Genomic DNA, 18073 nt, shown 5'->3' with positions numbered 1-18073 from the left:
GAATGACTGCTCATTCAATGCTAGTGTTTGTATAATGATTTGCAAAACTTTTAAAAATAAAACGCTCGCTGACCGGAAGTAAGCTGCGACGTCAAACCAATTGCGTCAAACCCATACATTGCGGCAAAGCATCATGGGAAAATCTCAGCCTATTTAACTTTCAAATTAACTATTACATGTCAATAAAATAGCATTAATCATTTGGTGAACGAGTTAGATTTTAAATTATGATCGTGTTCCACTAAACACTGTGTTGCTGCTTATTTCCGTAACACCGTCAGGCTGACTTGTATGTGGCTGAAACCCACCCCCCTGCCTGGCTATTTCCCACTCATACTTACCTGGCAGGGATGATACCATGATCATGAAGGTGGTTCATCCAGAGTGAGGCTTTGCCATTGCACACAGGCAATTCTGACCTCTGTGAATTCCTCAAATGTGGGAATCTCAACTGCACAATTTATGGCAGTGGGGACTGCGTGCGCGCTTTCCCCTAATAACGTTTTAAAAAAAAGAAAAGCAATTCTGAAAACACAGTGGTAATCGGGGTTTCACCGATGATCGAAATCCTTGAAGAGTGTTTGGATTTCGGATGTGGTGGTTAAAACTACTTGAAGCTATAACCGTATTTCATTCACTTGAATAGTTTTCTTCAGCTATTAAATGAGTCGCAAAGTCTAAAAGCAAAATTTCTCCGCCTGGGCTGCCTTGCTCCTCTGCATGTCAGTCTGCCGAACAGTCGCACTACCGTAGACTCGACTTCTGCGAGCGGGGCGAGCGCGACCGGCGAGCACATGCCTGGAGGTTGCTATTTTAATGACTGTTTGCTGGAAAACGACAAATACAAATCATGGATAACACAAGGAATAAATCCACCTGAAAGGTCTGCGAAAAGGATTTGCACCTTTTCACGAGGGGGACTTTGCGTAAGCCCTAGTACATAATTTTCCAGTGTGTGTACTTTACACATGCTAATTTTTCTAAATAATTGTTTTGCTATGATGATTGAAGTGCACTGAGTATGATACAATATGGCAGCGCTATTATAGCAGTTAGTTATGGCGTGGTGATGTATGAAATATGCTGTGAACTCAGCTAACATTACTTAGCAGTAACAGTAATGTGAGTTACTTCACTCAAGAAAGCTTTAAACGTTAACCCGATACTTAACTAGCCAACTTAAGGCTTTCTGATTAGAGACTAAAAGCAAAGTTATAACCAAGTAAATAGAAAAATGTTTATGTTTTTGTGTATGACTGCAGCTTTTTTCTGGCATTAACATGGTGCCTTTGGAAACACCTTAAGGGGAAATAATGGTAAGAAGAGGGACTGTTCCATATGTGCACAAAGAATAGACACTGTTTTTGTGCTACCGAAGTTCCCTGGCTTTCATTCAAAATCTGTTTATCGTGAGCACCTACACATTAAACAACTTCAACATTATAATGGCTTCAAGCTCACACTGAGGCCTGTGGGGCCTCTCCATGCCTGTCTTACTGCACATGGTGCACAAACACTTTAAAGGTGATCATTTAGGACTTCAACAATAATACAGACAGGAATGTAGTTAAACATCTCACAGTTAGTTTTGAATGAATGAACTAAAACAAAAAAAACATCTGTCTCCTACTTTTTGTGTCACGTAGGAAAGAAGCATCAATATCTGTGAGAAGACTTATTAATTTGGCCTTGCTGTGTATTATTTTGGTTTGATTTTGATGTTTGGTGCAGTTTTCTTGCTTTGTTTTCAACAGAAGATTTGATTTGAACACATTTGTACATCTTAATTTTTAAGTGAGATGTGCCTTTTGAGTTTCAACACTATATGCATATAAGGCAGCCTTTTCCTTTTGCAGTATTTTTGTGTGGTGCGTTTTTCTATGTTTTGATGAAAGGGGAACAAAGGACATTTAACTCAACCTAAGATGATTTGTTGTGATTTTCACATGGTCTTACTGGGGTGATGCAAAGTGAAGCATGCATTCTTGTTTGTTTGTTTGTTTGTTTTTGTTTTTGTTTTTTTGGTAATGTGCTAGAAAAGCTTTAAAATTGACCTTAAAAGTCCTTAAAAAGTGCTTGAATTTGACCCTGAAAAGGTTTATGAACCCTGATTAATCCAACACATTATTGAAGTTTGCACTTTAACAAGAATGGGGATAGATAGTTTGTTATGGTATGTAACATCTTAGCTGTCTCTTGTATTTTAAAACTTGTAACAGCTATGATGTCTAATAACGCCTAACAAACAACACATCTTATTTGTTTATTGGCTGATAACAGTCAAAAAGACTAATGTTGGTGGATTTCATCATTCCCCTAAAGCAGCTGTTGTTACTCCAGTGGGCTCTGATAGTCGCTCTGGTGGATAAATGGACCACTCCTCTTTAAACTGCTTTTGAACTCTGTAAACTCGCGCTAATAAAACGGCAGACCACACCAGCAAACTCTCGTAGCTTTATTTATTTAAAAAAAGGAAACAAAACATGCAAGAGAATGCAGTCACAGTTTGCAACGGCTAAAAAGAAAACTACACTAGACATATAAATGTTTCTCATTATAACATAATTGTGACAGGATACAGCCGTGAAGTGTCAGTACAACTTTTGTGGGATTTGATGTTTTTTTATTATGTCCAGCTTCCTCTCAGTTATTTAAAAACACATACAAATAAACCAGACCATCATGTAAGTGTCTTTTGGTCTTGGCTGTATTTTATTGACTTGAACAGGCTCTCTTATTGAGACCGTGTTATTTAACAAAGTGGAATTTGCATTTGATCTGGCTTATGTTTTATTTTAATTGAAGTATACACACTTTGTTTGGATTCAGTTTTTTCCATAATGCTGAGGCAATATTGTAACTAGAAAGTTACAAGATAAAATTCCACTAACAGCAAAGTACACCTTGCTACTTTTTTAACAATAAATGCTGCTCTGTCTTTATTAACCATGTAAAATGTCTTCCATGATTCTGAGCTGGTTTTTATAGTAATTATAGCTCACATATCTCAATTTTCCTGACATCTGCTGCCTTTTCTTAACCCCTCTTTTTTTGTTCGTGCCCCTTTATTTAATCTAAAGGTCTTTTTTCACCCCATTTTCTTTTCCCCTTTACCCAGCCCACTGTCATCTCACACCCAGACCTTCCCCTTTCCACCGCCATCAGCAGCATCTCGACCCCCGCAGCAGCCCGTGCCCAGGCCACGATGCTGGGTGGCCGGGAGGTTCTTGTACACGGCCCGGCTGTATGGAATGAAACACAGGCCCAGCTGGAGGTGTCGGGCCAGACGACAGTATGCAGCCAGTGCCAGGACTAGCAGAGGGGTGACCAAGAGGAAGCCCACCACCAGCAAAGCCACACAGCCTCCATCGGTCAGTAGGTCTGAGCAGTAGGGTGTAGTTCCATGGGGGCGGACCTGCAGAGACCACATGGAAAACTTTAGTGTTTTCAGTCAGTCAGCATTTTAAACCTTTATTTTGCAACTTTACCCAGGATGATACATTTTTTTAAGAAGGCTCTGCTCCCACACAGTTACACACACGAAAACCTTGGCTGATCTGCCGGCCATCATCACAATCCAGTAAATGACGTACTGTATGTGGTATGTGTGTATGAGGTGAGGACAGACACCAGGTAGTCTGAGATATAACACTCTTATTGTCTCTCACACACATAAACACATGGATGTCTGAGAAAAATAAATGGAACTAAAAAGACGTTGGTTGAAGCTACTGTGAGCTGGATCGATGCTCTATGTCAAAGTATGTGCAATAGCACAGTGGGAGTGGAAGAAAAGGTGAAGGGTTCAAGATATGAATGTGGAAGAGGAGGAGAGACGGCAAGCCTGAATTATCCCTATCACCCTGTGAAGTGAACATATGAATGCACCAGCAAAGTGCAGGCTGCAAGAAAGAGGAGAAAGCAGAATGACATGGAAAACACTAAACTCTGTCAATCTTTGCCTGTTAAGTGGCAAAGCTGTGTATAGTTTAACTCACTGGTGTTTTCTTTTCTTTTTAAGAAAAGTTCGTCTCATTCAGTATAACTCCCCTGTGTCTTTTTTTCCCTTTAACTATCATCTTTTAATGATGCTGATGTACTGGTGCACAACTGAGCAAGGCAAGAGTTGTGCACCAGAATCCACTGCTTCCCCCAGCACCGGAAATTGAAATAACGTCTTCTATATTGTTCCTTTAAATGATTAAAGTCGTGCAGTCTTAAAACCGTATAGTTGATTTAATCTTATTTAAAATTAAAACAACGTACATTCTGCATAAAAATATAATATAGTGCGAGTTAACGGAGGAAGCATTTAGAATAGGAGTCGTAGAAGATAAGACTTCCAGAGGTATGCCCGTGTTTGTTTTAAAATCGTGAGAGCTCCTGAATGTCTCCAGATCTGACGCAGGGTGTACTGAGAAAGGAATGCGCTTGTTTCTTTTTTGCAAAAAGTTGTATATATTTCATGTGTGGTTGACTGTTGCAAAATAGTTGATTTTATGCAGTCTGTTTTCTTAAATACTTAGATCCAACTTACTTTCTGGATATGTTTTTTTCTTCGGCCCTTTTTATTTCTCCTGAATTTCCTCCTTTCTTCACCCTGCCAGATCCTGCTTAATCCCTTTCTAAGCTGGTGTCACATGAGGTCTTATTGTGAGAGAACATGAGAGAATCCTGGTCCCTCTGGTTATTAAGGAGGCCTACACAAGTGCCACTGGTATGTGTGAAAGCCTCACCATGACTTTTTGGTTTAGTCCAGGTGATGCTTCTGCATACGATGTTAAGTGAGCAGCTTGGTTTTAGCTGTATGTGCTTTTTAAAAATATTTTTTGCTCATATGCAATTCTGTGTATTAACCATTTATTTAGTTTATAATATTTATATATTACACCACTTTATGGTGTGAAAGCATTTTAAATATTATGCTTTCACAATCATATGTTAAAAAGTGTATTTTAATCCCTAAAGCAGACATTCTTTAAAGTTTTGCGCTCTAATGCCTATCCTAGACTGCTGGCCACTTGCCCTGTGCAGTTGTTTCTTCTCAACATCTAAAAGAATCTGAGACTTATCAGATTATAAAAACCTCTCATCGATGATAGAAGCCAAAGCACTCCCTAAGCCCCAAGCACACTATTTCAAACTTGTGGATAAAAGTTACAAGATTAGGACTTGTAGATATTTCATAAAAAGATGGATGCAATCATCTCCACTTAGCATCCCTCCTTACATACTCCAGTGGTTTCAAATGTCTGTGATGCATGATTTTTGAGAGCAAATAGCTCTCTGAATTATTATGAAATGCGTCTGAGGATGCATGTAGATGTGCTAATCCAGTTTAAATTGCGCCTGAATGCTGCGGTGCAGCAGAAGAACACAAAGAGTTCACACAGTTTTCACACGTTCCCGTTCATTCGCTCCCCGTTTTCCCTTCTCTTACTGTAGAGTGACAGAGGAAGCCAAACACAACCATGACGATGGCTGGTGTCAGGATGATCCCGAACACCAGTCCAGCGAGGCACGCGTTGATTGCGGCGATCAGCACGTTCTGAGCGGTCACCAGCACCGAGCAGGCCCAGCAGTCGAGAGATCCCCGCAGCTCCAGAGGAGCCTCGCTTCCCCCGCCGCCACTCTCAGCTGCAGAATAAGGAGGAGGCACAACCACACGTGAAGGTGTTTCTCTCCCTCCACCCACAGCCGTGGTGGATGCCAGGGAGTTGGAATGGTGAAGATGCTGCTGTTGGTGGTGGTTGGTGTGGTGATGGTGGTGGTGAGGTGGCAGCTCCTCAGACAAGTCCAAGGCCTGATGGTGTGCCCCCCTCTCGAGAGTACCAGTCATACTCATAACGAACTGTGTGAAGAAAAAGAAATCGAAGCTTGGTCTGAATCAACATCAGGGATGAGCAGATTGTGCACATCATTGCAGGTGTTTTGAATGTATGTGTGGCCAATGTGTTTGTGGTGGAGACTGTGTGAGCAGTCACATGTCAAAGTTACAAAAACCACTGCAAATTCTTCAGATTGCACATATCCATGGGTTAGTGGTTGTGGGTTCACTAAGAGGTTACATGCTTTTTCTGTCAGGAAGCTAGCCTTGTGTGATGCCATCTGTGAGGTGATGATTATCAGCGAGCTGATTGGCCAAAAGGAAAAGGCCCCATAATTGCTATATGTAGTTTGTGAAGTGGAGAGATCAAGGCTAACTCGCATCAAAGTTTGTACATGTGGGTGTTGTTTGCCCATGTACTTGTGGCTATGTGGTGTTGTGTGTTCTGTATGTACAGGAGAATATATCTCGTACTAGTAAAACAGTCCACCGTTACAAATCGAAGCCTTGGTTTTCACCGTAGCTCAGTGAAGCACCAGCTCAATAATGCCCATGACTTTGCTACTTTAAAAAACTGCACCGCAACGAATTATTCGCTTATTTTGTGTTAAAATAATGGTCATGTTTTCTCGTGATTTAGCAATTTTTTGGCATCGGAAGAAATCAATAAAGGAACAGCAGTTTAAAAGGAGTTGGTCACAGGTTTGTATATGTTACTGTAGGTCTTCACCTTATAATATAAAGTGCTTAGAACAATAATCTAACATATTCACAGTATTGCAGGGGACAGGGTTAAATATTTTAAATATTTTGGTTAATTAAAATAAAACCTTAAAATTATCTATTTTCCCGTGATATTATTAATGCCCAACATGCCATTATTGCAAAATGTTAGGCATTTTATGGAAATATAACAGTTTATAGAATTATTTAACTTTTATAAATAATGGCCTTGTGAGCATAAAATATTAAAAATAAATAATGGCAATTTTATATAACAAAGTAGATAGATATATCATTTTAATGTGGTCATTATTTAACTTAAACTGATTTCAAGAGATCTTACACCAGGACGTTGCACCAGGGTTTATGGGGTACGCAGCTGCGTCTGCTGCAGGATATCCTCACTTCTCTGAGGTCAGGAGACAGCGATGACCATGTTGGAGAGAGGACGTGAGAGTACCACGGCTTTGCAAGCTGCCAGAAAAAGCTTCAGTGCTGGAAAAATCCCAGCAGGAAAGACCTACTCAACCTGTCATCCTTTTCTTTTTAAAAGCATTGCCACACACTGATAGGAAGGCCATCTTTTCTTTGACTTGAATGAGTCACAGATTCATATTTATGCCGTATGCGAATGCTGTGTGGACAAAAATTGAGCACGTTAGAATCTATCCTGTGCAGGAACCAGTGGAGGGCTATGCCTGTGCTGGCATTCGTGTGATGTGTGTAATGAGTGGTTCATTGTGATGGCAAGATGTAACTTGTGTGCACAACAGCAGCTTTTTGTACAAACAAAAATGGGTGAGGCCGTTTAATCATGTAAAGTCAGAAAGGTCAGGTAAGATGGCCGTGTGTGCACGCTGTGTGCACTTACAGCTCAAGTGGAACGAAAAAAGTAACCTTCAAAATATATTGGCTAACGTTGGACTCAGCAGGTACAACAGATCCGGGGGTTTCGTGATGCTGTCCTGGGTGCTTTAGTGTTAATTTTTCCACGCCTGTGTCCCATTGTTATCCCAAGTGTTTTTGTAAGGTGGAAGGTCATAGAGGAAGGACTGGCAGGAAAGTGTGTATGTGCACATGCGTGTGTGTGAGGTGACTCATTGTGCTGCTTACTGAAAATACATTTAAGGACTCCGCCCATTTTACTCACTGCTCTTACTTTTCGTGGAGTAACGTGTTGTGTCGTAACTAAATCGATTATTTAGTTTAGCTTAAATATGGAAAACTGAGCAGCGAGGTTAATGAAGCTACTGTATGATGATCTTTTGTTTGCCCGGCACTTTTTCCTTTTGAATTTATGTTTTTGTCATAGTGTCTAACGCTTTATTGTGGATAAGCTAGGTCTCAGTGCTGTCATGCTTCATTGATTCAGGGAGATTTTCTATTGTTCTTTCTTTCTATTATCTGGAACAAAATAGCTGCAATAATACTTGTTTGACTCTATATACTCATTACGTTCTGTTGAACATCAGTAAATAGATGTAAACAATGTTTTAGCTTCAGTGTAGTAACTTAAATCTCAGCTGTTCAGTGTTAAATGATTTCATTGTTTGAGGTCGTACTCACGTTGTGCTGTGGGGCCCGGTGGACCTCTTGCTGTTCCTCCTCCAGATTGTTGCTGCTTTTCTCACTTCTTCTGCAGAAGACTTGTGACCAGTCTGTCAGCCACACTTGTGCACTCCCTGCACACTTTAATGAAGCTCTTTCGCTCTGCTTTTATTCCTTCAACTGTTCTTTTCCAGTTCTCCAGAGTGAAGTTGAAACAGGCTTTGAGATCTTCTTGGAGGTTCCCCTCTGAAGCCTTATCTCTTTAGGTGATAAGTTGGTTTCCTGCAGCTTTGCTTTTGGCTTTTGTCAGATATCCTGAGATGTCAGTAGAAAAGATTGCGTCTTAAATCTTCTGTCGTCTTCTCCAATCGTCCAATCAAATTGTTGCTGTGGACGAAGTAGTGCAGAGATGATGGTGGAAATAACTGGAGCTTCCAGTTGCCGTGGTCTTTGTCTTCGGTATGTCAAACTGTCTCTGCCCTCCTCTTTTTACCCCCCATCTGATTGAGTCCAGAGTGCTGTCTCTTCCCTCCTCCTGCACTCCCTGCATCCATCCCACTTTCTCTCCACCCACCAAACTTATCAACCCCCCCTGCTTTTCTCCAGCAACTCCTCTCACTGCACACATTCCACCTCTCTTATCCAGGACATGCTACACCCCTTCACCCTCTCCCTGTTGCAATGGGGGCTGGGTGTTGTGTGTTAGGGGTCAGAATGAGGCGGCTGACCTGATAAGTTGAGGTGCAGGAAAGCAGAAAAAAGGGGGGGAAGGGCAGTAGAGGCAGACTTGGTTTGTCTTAAAAGTGGAGGTACCTCCGAGCTGAGCACATTCTTTTTATCATGTTTGTTTGTATTACAGAGTCCAAAAACTGCTTTATAAAATGTTAACCAGTGATTAAAACCTACAGGTAGAATTGATAAGAGGCAGATGATGCCATCTGACACTTACAGTTTCATACACAGCTCTCTTAAGGTGTCAACGCAGCATTTCAATCAGGTTGACTTTGACTTTGACCGGGCCAAGCTTTAGCTGGCAGACAGATGGTCTCACATTTGACTCTGAATACTTTATATACAGAGGAGTTCATGGTTGACTTAATGACTGCAAGATGCCCAGGTCCTGTGGATGCAAAACAAGCCCCCATCATCACCCCTCCGCCTCCATCCTTGACAGTTGGTGTGAGGCGTTTGTGCTGAAATGCTGACTTTGACTCCTTTTAAAAGGAGTTTTTGGTTGCGTTGTTATTATAAATCATGCCGTAGAAGGTGTGATTTGGACCTCTGTGGGTCTTAGAGGTAGTCTGTGACACCAGTGTGTGGCATTGCCGTGCACGCACGAAAAGTTGGTTTGAGTCCAGAATAGCGCCCTCTTTGTGCTACATGCTACAAAAACAGAGAATCACTAAGTTTAGTGAGAGCTGAAGCAAATTTTATACATCTAGATTTAGCTTGACCGTGTGTGTGTGTGTGTGTGTGTGTGTGTGTGTGTGTGTGTGTGTGTGTGTGTGTGTGTGTGTGTGTGTGACTGTGTTCATATGTCTTTGTGGGGATCAAAAATTGGAAGTTTACTACACTTGTGGGGACCAAAATCCCGGTCCTGGAAAGTTTGAAGTCATTTTTGAGACTCAAAATGTGGTTTTAGTGTCAGGGATACAATTAGGTTACGGTTAGGTTTAGGATGAGCATTAGGATTAGGATTAGGGAGTCATTGTTGATGGTTAGGGTAAGCGGCTAGGGAAAGCATAAAGTCATTTAGATGTCCCAACAAAGATATGAAAACATATGTGTGTGTGTGTGTGTGTGTATGTCGTTTTTAGTGCAGTAATGTTTAATACATGTTTTTTTGTTGCGTAGTTCATGCCCCTCTTTCTTAAATATACTGACTACACTGATCCAGCTTTTCTCTGTAAAGTAAAAGCAAATGCTCAAGATGCTTTTATGTTGAGTAGGTCTTTATAGAAATGAGTTTTAGATTAGCTAAAAAGATTTTTAAGTAGAGGAAACACTGATTTGACCTGCGCTCTCCGCTTAAAGGACATTGTCTTCAAATACTACATTACGTTGTTGCTCTTAAAACATCCTGTTGTTAGGGCTCGACAATGCTGTCTGCAGCTTTGAAGACCTGATCAATGCCCAGCAATACATACTTGTATTTTAAGTATGTTTCAACTAAGAGATGGAAAATATGATTTGAGGGGGTCTTATAAGTTTGAAATACCTAAAGTGAGAACCAATGTTAAGTATAGATGTGTGTCAGTTTTGGGGGTGAAATTATGGAATGGACTTAATGATGAACTGAAGATGTGTTTTTCTTTGTCATTTTTCAGGAAGATTTTAAAAATTTGTATTATACAAGGTTATAGAAATTTGGTTTGTTAAAAAAATTTTGTGTTGATTTAATTTATTGATTTATCATTGATTTCTTTTCAAACTGTTAAGTAACTTTATTTATCAATGCTATTTATTTTCTTGGTTAAGGATTCGATTATTTTTATGGGGGTAAGGGATAGAATAATTATAAGCCACAAGGCTTCAGCCTATTCCTTTTTCGATTACTGTTTGAGTACTTTTATGTAAAATTATAATCTGTTGTTGTTGTTGACTGAAAAAATAAATTCATTCAAATTCATTCATTCATTCAATAGTTCTGTCTATGCTGTTGGGTTCAAATCAGCCAGGTACCTGATAAAGTATAAAATTTAAGAATTTAAGCACTAATAGATTTAATATAAATATAGATGGTTGATGGGGTTTTTTGTGTAATCAGTTTGAAGTCGCATGTATAGCTTTTGTCCTTAGGTAACACAAATAATAACTAAAGATTATTAAAAAGGAACTACTATGTTTCCATGTGAGAAACTGCACACTTATATTATGACAACTGTTTTATTCTAAATGCTAACAAAAAGCCTCTATGGTATAAAACTCCACAGTGACAGAACGTTGGGAGGTCACCGTGTCCTCGGGTTAAGCTAGAGGCCATGGGGCCAGCAGGAGGACAGGCTGAAGGAAATCCTGCTTGAAAACACACAGGAAGACCACCTCCGTCTGTCTATCTGTCCACCCCGCTGCAGTCAGGTGGCGATAAGAGAGCCAACGCTCTCGTCTCAGCCAAGAAAAAAATACTTCAGCTATGCAATCATTACCAAGCGGTGTAATCAGGACGATCAAACTTTGATGTTTGTTTACGCTGCTCTTACTGACCATGAGAGCAAAGGCTGTGAAGTAACTATTTCATCTGTAATGTCGAGATCATACAAAAAACAACCAAGATCTAAAGTGGTGACTTTTCTGCTGTAGCATAAAGGCTTATACTCTTATGCTACATTAAGCAGAAAGGTCACCTCTAGTTCTACATACCACGTATAGCTGTCCCATTGATGTCTTCAGATTTATTGGGTAACTGGGGATAATAAAGAGGCCAAAGAAGGGCTTTAAGTAAATAAACAGTGTAAGCTCAAAGCAGAGGAAAAAGGCTGGAAAATCAGGATCAGACAACACTAATTATTTTGCTTATGCTCTGATCTTTTATCATTTCACTGATTACAGCCTTTGTGGGTCTCTTGGGATCCTGCCGTCTTACCTCACTGCTTTCTATCAGTGTAACTCAGATTATCTCCCATTCTTCATGTTTCTTGCAACATCTTATATCTGTTTATTATCGGACTGCTGCTACTGCTGCTCATCATACTAAACTTGAGGTGTGACTTTGACCAGAATAAATCACCATCTGAACAGATAGATTCTTACAAACCAGATTATGTGTCTTACAAACCATGTAAGACTTGTCTGACTAGAAGTTACTTGAAGCATGGATATACTACCTTTTTTGCAATAGTGCTCGTTGGTGGCTGTGGTGGTGTAAACAGAGAGCAATCTAAAGCAAACTTTAGTGCGTTCTCTGTGTGACTTGTTGTCGTATAATCTGTGAGGAAAGTCTGCACACGTCTGTTATTGCTTTGTGCTGTTTCCTGCTCTGCTATCTCTGAGGTTTTTCTGCTTGTGCAATCTCCTTCCTTAGTTTATCCTGGATTCTGATGTCCAACTGGAAACTTTTAGATTACTCTAGCTGTATTTTTTCACACGCTTGTCTAACAATAGCAAGCCTGAGGTGAGGACGTGAATAACAAAGCCGCGCCAAACATATGTCACAGCCAAAGGATATGACTGTTTTTAAATGGTTTGAAGGAGGGTTGTGACATATTTTAGAGCGGTGAGGTGGCTGTATGTGTGCTATAAATAAGAAGAGAGGTGCAAGAGGATGGTTAGCGGAGACGGATCATCAGAGAGGTTAAATCTATTGTATTCAGTGTGCAGCTAATGAATACTTTAAAACAAGCTGGACACAGCTAACACAAAGAAGTTTGTCTTGCTCCTCCATGTGTGCGCTCACATTAATGAAGGCTTTGACAGGATTTATGTGGCGATTGATTTTTCAGCAAATTGTGTCACAGAGAGCTCTGTGTGTTTCATATCAAATATAGAATAGGTAATAAATATTTTAATTATTGAATTTTGAGGTAATAAATACATTTCAGTGGATTTTTGTGACCAGTGTTGCTACAAAGTAGCAAACCTAAAAGCCTGGCGATACATGATGAGTATCATGACAGTGGCCCAATTTTCCAAACCGTGTTAGCTTCAGTTCCAGCAGTGTAGAACCGACTAATTAGGACCTATAAGATATACTTTAATGCAGCACCAACACATTCCCAAGTTTGTGCTGCTTTAACTTCACTGCGCAGCTTCCTTCAGTGGTATTAATAAGGAACATTTGCATTCGAGCACACGATTATTATAGGAATTAACAACAAGTGGTGCTTAGAGTGAAATAAATAATAGAAACTCTGGTCTGATACCCGGACTAGAGAGACAGACACCTCTGTGAGATATTTTAATGCAAAAATATGATCACAATTTTTTATCAATCACTATTCTTTGGTGTATAGTTACTTCTTGAAGGTAAATAAATTGCAGTTCAAAAACAATTAAAGGAAGACTTGGAGAACAATTGAGATCTCAGTGGGGTAAAAAATCATGTTGGATATCTGTTCTGATATGGACCGAATAATGAGTTAGGTGTCAGGTTTCGGAAAGCAGGAACCAAACACAGGACCGTCTGAGTTGGCGACAGTGATATCACATAGTTTGATGGAAATGGCTTGTCATGTCTTTTTTCCTGTCTTCCTTCTCGCACCCCAACCGATCGCAGCAGATATCCGCTCCTCCCTGAGCCTGGTTCTGCTGGAGGTTTCTTCCTGTTAAAATGGAGTTTTTCCTTCCCACTGTCGCCAAAGTGCTTGCTCATAGTGTGTCATATGATTTTTTTCCATGTATGTATTATTGTAGGGTCTACCTTACAATATAAAGCGCCTTGAGTCGACTGTTGTTGTGATTTGGTGCTGTATAAATAAAATTGAATTGCATTGAATTGAATTGAAATGTAAATGATCAAGCCACAGAAGGCTAAATTTAAAGACACCCAAAAATCTCTGTCAGGTCAGTTCATTTTGCAGAAATTTCATCACAGCAACTCAAAATAATACTCAGTAGTTTGTATGTAATGCATCCTCCAGGAACTGCCTGCATACTCTTGTCACATGAGGCCTGATATTGTTGTGCACCAGGAGGAACCCAGGACCCACTGCACCAGCGTAGGGTCTGACCAATCTCTGCAAGGATACCTAATGGCAGTCAGGGAGCTGTTGCCCCCGTTGCCCAGCCTGTAAAGGTCTGTGACATGCCTCAGACAGGCAGCATAATGTTTCCCACAGGTTCTCCAGACCCTTTCATGTCTGTCACATGTGCTCAGGGTAAAAATGCTCTCATCTCTGAAGTACACAGAGCTCCAGTGGTGGACCTGCCAATTCTGGTATTCTCTGACAAATGCTAAACTGTGGGCTCCATGTGACAGTGAGCACGGGCCCCAGTAGAGGACGTCAGAGCCTCAGGCCACTTTCATGAAGTCTGTTTTTGATTGTTTGGTCATAGACATTTACACCAGTGGCCTGTTGATGTTATTTTGTAGTTCTTTGCAGTGCTCATCCTGTTCCTCCTTGCACAAAGGAGCAGATACCAGTCCTGCTGATGCGTTAAAGACCTTCTATGGCTTAGATGGTGCTGGGAGACGCAGCAAACCTTCTTGTAATGGCACGTATTGATGTACCATCCTGGATGCACTGAACCTGTGCAACCTCTATAGGATCCAGATATCACCTCATGCGACCAGTGGTGACACTGAAACTAGCCAAATGAGGGTTGTCTCATTGTTGCCTCTCTAGTGCACCTGAGGTTAATTTCATCTCAACAGCAAAGCAGCTAAAACTGATTAACAACCGCCTCTCCTGCTTAACTGACCAGATCAATATCCCAGAGGTTTAACTGACTTGATGCTGAGCTCTGATTAAAAAGTGTTCCTTTCATTTTTTTGAAAAGTGTATTAGACAGGAGCAGTTGAAGATCTCGTCTGTTTTGGACGAACTCTGTGCTGTCAAAGCAACTTATCATTTATACTGATTGTATATGGATTAATTTTGGATTGCAGAAAGCACACCTGAACCTAAATGAGTGGGTTCATCCTTTGACCTTTCTCCACTTCTACATCAAGTTTTATAAAATGTGTCTCGAGCGTGTAGGAAAGATGCCGGTGTCAGATGAGAGGTGAAGAAATTCAGACAAATTGTTCTCAGTCTGAATTTATCAAAAAGCGTTTATTAATAGTCATAGTAATGTCACAAATTCACAAGTGTTTAAGACATGTCTGGCTCAGTTTGGTGTGTATGTCTGCAAGTATGTCTGTGTGGATTCTCTAAACAGTGCAGTTATAAATGAATGACCACAAAGAGAAGGAAAGTGTAAGATAATATTGCAACAGGAAAAATAGAATTCTCATTTTAAGAAGACAAAAAAAAGAAAAATTGTTCAGAGAGAACATTTAGCACCATCTATCCCGTTAGCATATTCAACAGATATCATAAAATCATTAAAATCTCATCTAAAAGCCCCCTACATATTAAAAAAAATTACCATTTCTCAAAACACTTTGGAAAAAAAGTCATTCTGTTCTTTTTTTTAATAAGCGTACAAACACAGCATTCCATTAGTCATCTTCTCTACGTGAGCAGTGTGCCTATTGTCTACAGGAAAGGTGGTGTTATATTAAAGATAAAGATATAATTTAATATATATCATGAGAGAAAAGACAGGAGGCGAGAGGCGAGCACCAGAGAAACAGTAGCCTTCACTCCGTCGGACACAGCCTCCATGTTTTAGTTCTTACAGAGCAAACAGTCACCATAAAACAAAGGGAATAAAACATAGCAAAATTGTACAACCCTATCAGAAAAGGGAGAACGCCAATATCCAATAAATAGAGGAAACATTTTAAATTAAATGTACAATGCCAAAAAAAAAAGTTCAGGAAATACGAAGTCTGCATATTGGAACAAACAAAACACACACCAGAGGACAATGACTTTTTCTTTTTTTTAAAGAGAGAGGTCATACACAGAGTGAAGAAATGAACAAGACCTGACGACCTGTGACAACTGAATATTAATCTCCAGAGAAAACAAAAGCTAGAACTCATAGAAACAAAATTTACAACACATTCAAACTTCTGAAAAAAGTAAAGTTTAAAAAAAACACAAGAGCCCCTCCCCCAACCCCCCACAAAAAACAACCAAAGTTGCTATAACCCGTATCTTTTGAAGCATTCCAAACAATTTTTAAATTCTTAATGCTTTTAGAAAAATGTTCATAACTCTATTATTAGTATTTTTCCATTTTCTCTTTTCTAAATACAAGGCCAATGTGGTATATATCTAGGCGGATCTAGTTTAGAAAAAAAACAAACAAAACAACAATAAATTATTTTTAAAAAGACAGCACCCCACGAGAAATTTCAAAACAGCATGTACAAATTTCAATATTCAAGACAAGAGAAGAGTTCTTTCCGGTACTGACAGAAACACGCCGCTGAGACCGTCAACTACCCTCCACAGTTTGTTCAATGACAGCACCAACTGCCCCCGTTAACCACCACAGAGTCCAGGGGTTCTCGTTGAAAGCACCATCTGAGAGTAAACTGGTATCTTATTGGCGGCTTGGTTTTTTTTCTCTTTGTAAACAAGTAATGAGTAAACGTAGTCAACTGGCTATTCGGCAAGTAGTAGCAGTAGTCGCAAGAATCATGCTAAATAATAATGAATGGGTAAGTTGAAAACCAAAGTGAAACTGTCTTTGTCCTGCCTCGCAGGAGTTTTGGTTATGGCTGAGGAGATGTACGTGGGGAGCTCTGTCATCGGGAGGAGGAGGCCTGGAAAGATGAGACATAGATATATTACTGACAAATTTAAAAAGTCAAAGTTTTCGATCGAGTTATTTCAGGAAAGAACTGGGATTATGCACTAAAAAGTCAAGTCTCACCAGGGTGAAGGAATCGTATACGTTCATGAGCTCCTCTATGCGGTACTGCTCCAGCACAACTACGTTGGTCAGGTTGGGGTTGCGGCGTCGTGCGCAGTCCTCGCAGTGAACCACGTACGTCTTCCTGCTGTTGTTCTCACTCGTCACAAACAACAAATTGAACACCTCCACCTGCGACAGGAAAGAACAGCAGAGGGGTCAAACTTTGATGAGGAGCAGTCTTCTGGTAGAAACTTTAGGAGCCGTCTTTCAAATCTACAGCTTCAGAGTTTGATGATACTAAAAAGTCTTATTTTTCCTAGCTTGTAAGCTTACTGGTAAAGATAAGACATTAGACTCAGTGGCCATTCTGTGTGCCATAACAAACTCACTCTAACCCCCCTAAAAAAGGTCTGTAGATGATGAAAATGAAGCCACAAAGCAACGAAAGTTTAAGTTTGTGTTAGCAGAAAAGAGAACTCGGTGGCCGACGGTTACTCACATCGCACTCGTTGCAGTAGTAGGCAGGCTCGTCTTTGACTCGACTCTGATAGGAAATCTTTTTGCCTTCACCCACCAGCTGGTCACGCAGGATCTGGATGTGCTTCATGGACTGCATCAGGCAGTGTCTGACAGGAAGGCAGAGACCCACGTTTGCAATCAATATCAATATTCACTGGCAGTTTTTCTGTGGATTGCCACTTTAAAGTCATTGCAATATTTTCTGCTTTCACTAAAACAGATTTTTAGTTTGTGCTGCTGTGGATTTACCTACTAAGTGCCTAAACTTTGGTGTGTAAGCAATAAAAACCAGCTGTACTCACTTGATCATCTTGTAGGTGTCTGGGTCAGTGGTCTTCAGAGTGCGGGCCACATTCCAGGACACATGAATCATGGGGACAATGGACTTCACCTTCTTCACTTCGTTCCACTCAAACCTCTCGAGCGCCAGCTGATACTGGTAGCCTGTAAATATACATGAAACAATATTGAAAAATACAAGAAATGCTACCTTAAAAAAAGAAAAAGAAAAAAAGTTGAATGAATATGCATTTGGCCACTAGATGGTGCCCTTCTTACCATTCAACGGTCCAACATTCCAGGCAATATTGTTGCACCAGCCCACAGCCTGAACCCAGTGAACAGTACCAGCATTAATCCACACCAAGTCTCCAGGCCGCTGGATGAAGCGGTACACTGGGATGTTGGCGTTGTAGAGGTCCTCCAGTACTGGCCACCAGGACCCTGTCAGGTAGTCCACTCCGTGCCTGAGAACATTAAAGGCAGACATGTAGAAGGTGTCCAGCTGTTGTAAACCAGTCTCACCACAACACTCCTGCACATCCACTGTTAGTCTCCAGCTACTCACTTCTCACAGAAGTCACTGATGGCCTGCCAATAGTTGTCATGGACACAGAACCACTCGCAGTCTCCGGGGCCAATATTGATGTTCACTGAGCAAAAGTTGTTGTTCTCCTGGTGACCTGTCAAACAAGCACACACAACATTGTATGTTTTTGCTAATAGTGATTGAAGGTCCATCACTCATTTAGATAGTAACCTGCGCTG

General features: G+C 40.5%; 2 protein-coding genes and 1 non-coding gene across 8 annotated transcripts in view; 1 reads left to right on the top strand and 2 right to left on the bottom strand.

The window, feature by feature from the left end:
* The first annotated feature begins 333 nt into the window (after nt 1–333).
* Nucleotides 334–495, top strand: LOC116329932. The gene has a single exon (XR_004200209.1). It is a non-coding gene; the product is annotated as a U1 spliceosomal RNA (small nuclear RNA).
* A 1945-nt stretch (nt 496–2440) lies between these two features.
* Nucleotides 2441–8652, bottom strand: tmem88b (transmembrane protein 88 b). The gene is made up of 3 exons (XM_031752075.2): nt 8117–8652; nt 5441–5851; nt 2441–3415 (listed from the first exon to the last, which is right to left on the bottom strand). The coding sequence occupies exons 2-3, from the start codon at nt 5843–5845 to the stop codon at nt 3131–3133; spliced, it is 690 nt and encodes a 229-aa protein (XP_031607935.1). The 5' UTR covers nt 5846–5851; nt 8117–8652; the 3' UTR covers nt 2441–3130.
* Nucleotides 8653–14787: 6135 nt separating this feature from the next.
* Nucleotides 14788–18073, bottom strand: part of kdm6ba (lysine (K)-specific demethylase 6B, a) — a 107165-nt gene continuing 103879 nt past the window's right edge. For all 6 annotated transcript variants that reach the window (XM_039609384.1, XM_039609385.1, XM_039609383.1 and 3 more), the window contains 6 exons: nt 17874–17988; nt 17585–17772; nt 17329–17470; nt 17007–17133; nt 16526–16696; nt 14788–16415 (listed from right to left, as the gene is read on the bottom strand). In XM_039609384.1, coding sequence (XP_039465318.1) covers nt 16398–16415; nt 16526–16696; nt 17007–17133; nt 17329–17470; nt 17585–17772; nt 17874–17988 — 761 coding nt within the window. In that variant the 3' untranslated portion in view covers nt 14788–16397. The remainder of the gene's footprint in view (nt 16416–16525; nt 16697–17006; nt 17134–17328; nt 17471–17584; nt 17773–17873; nt 17989–18073) is intronic.

Source organism: Oreochromis aureus, linkage group 3 (genome assembly GCF_013358895.1).
Source record: "Oreochromis aureus strain Israel breed Guangdong linkage group 3, ZZ_aureus, whole genome shotgun sequence".
NCBI lineage: Eukaryota > Metazoa > Chordata > Actinopteri > Cichliformes > Cichlidae > Oreochromis > Oreochromis aureus.
The sequence above is the reverse complement of the archived record's forward strand: the minus strand, read 5'-3'. Positions and strand labels throughout refer to the sequence as shown.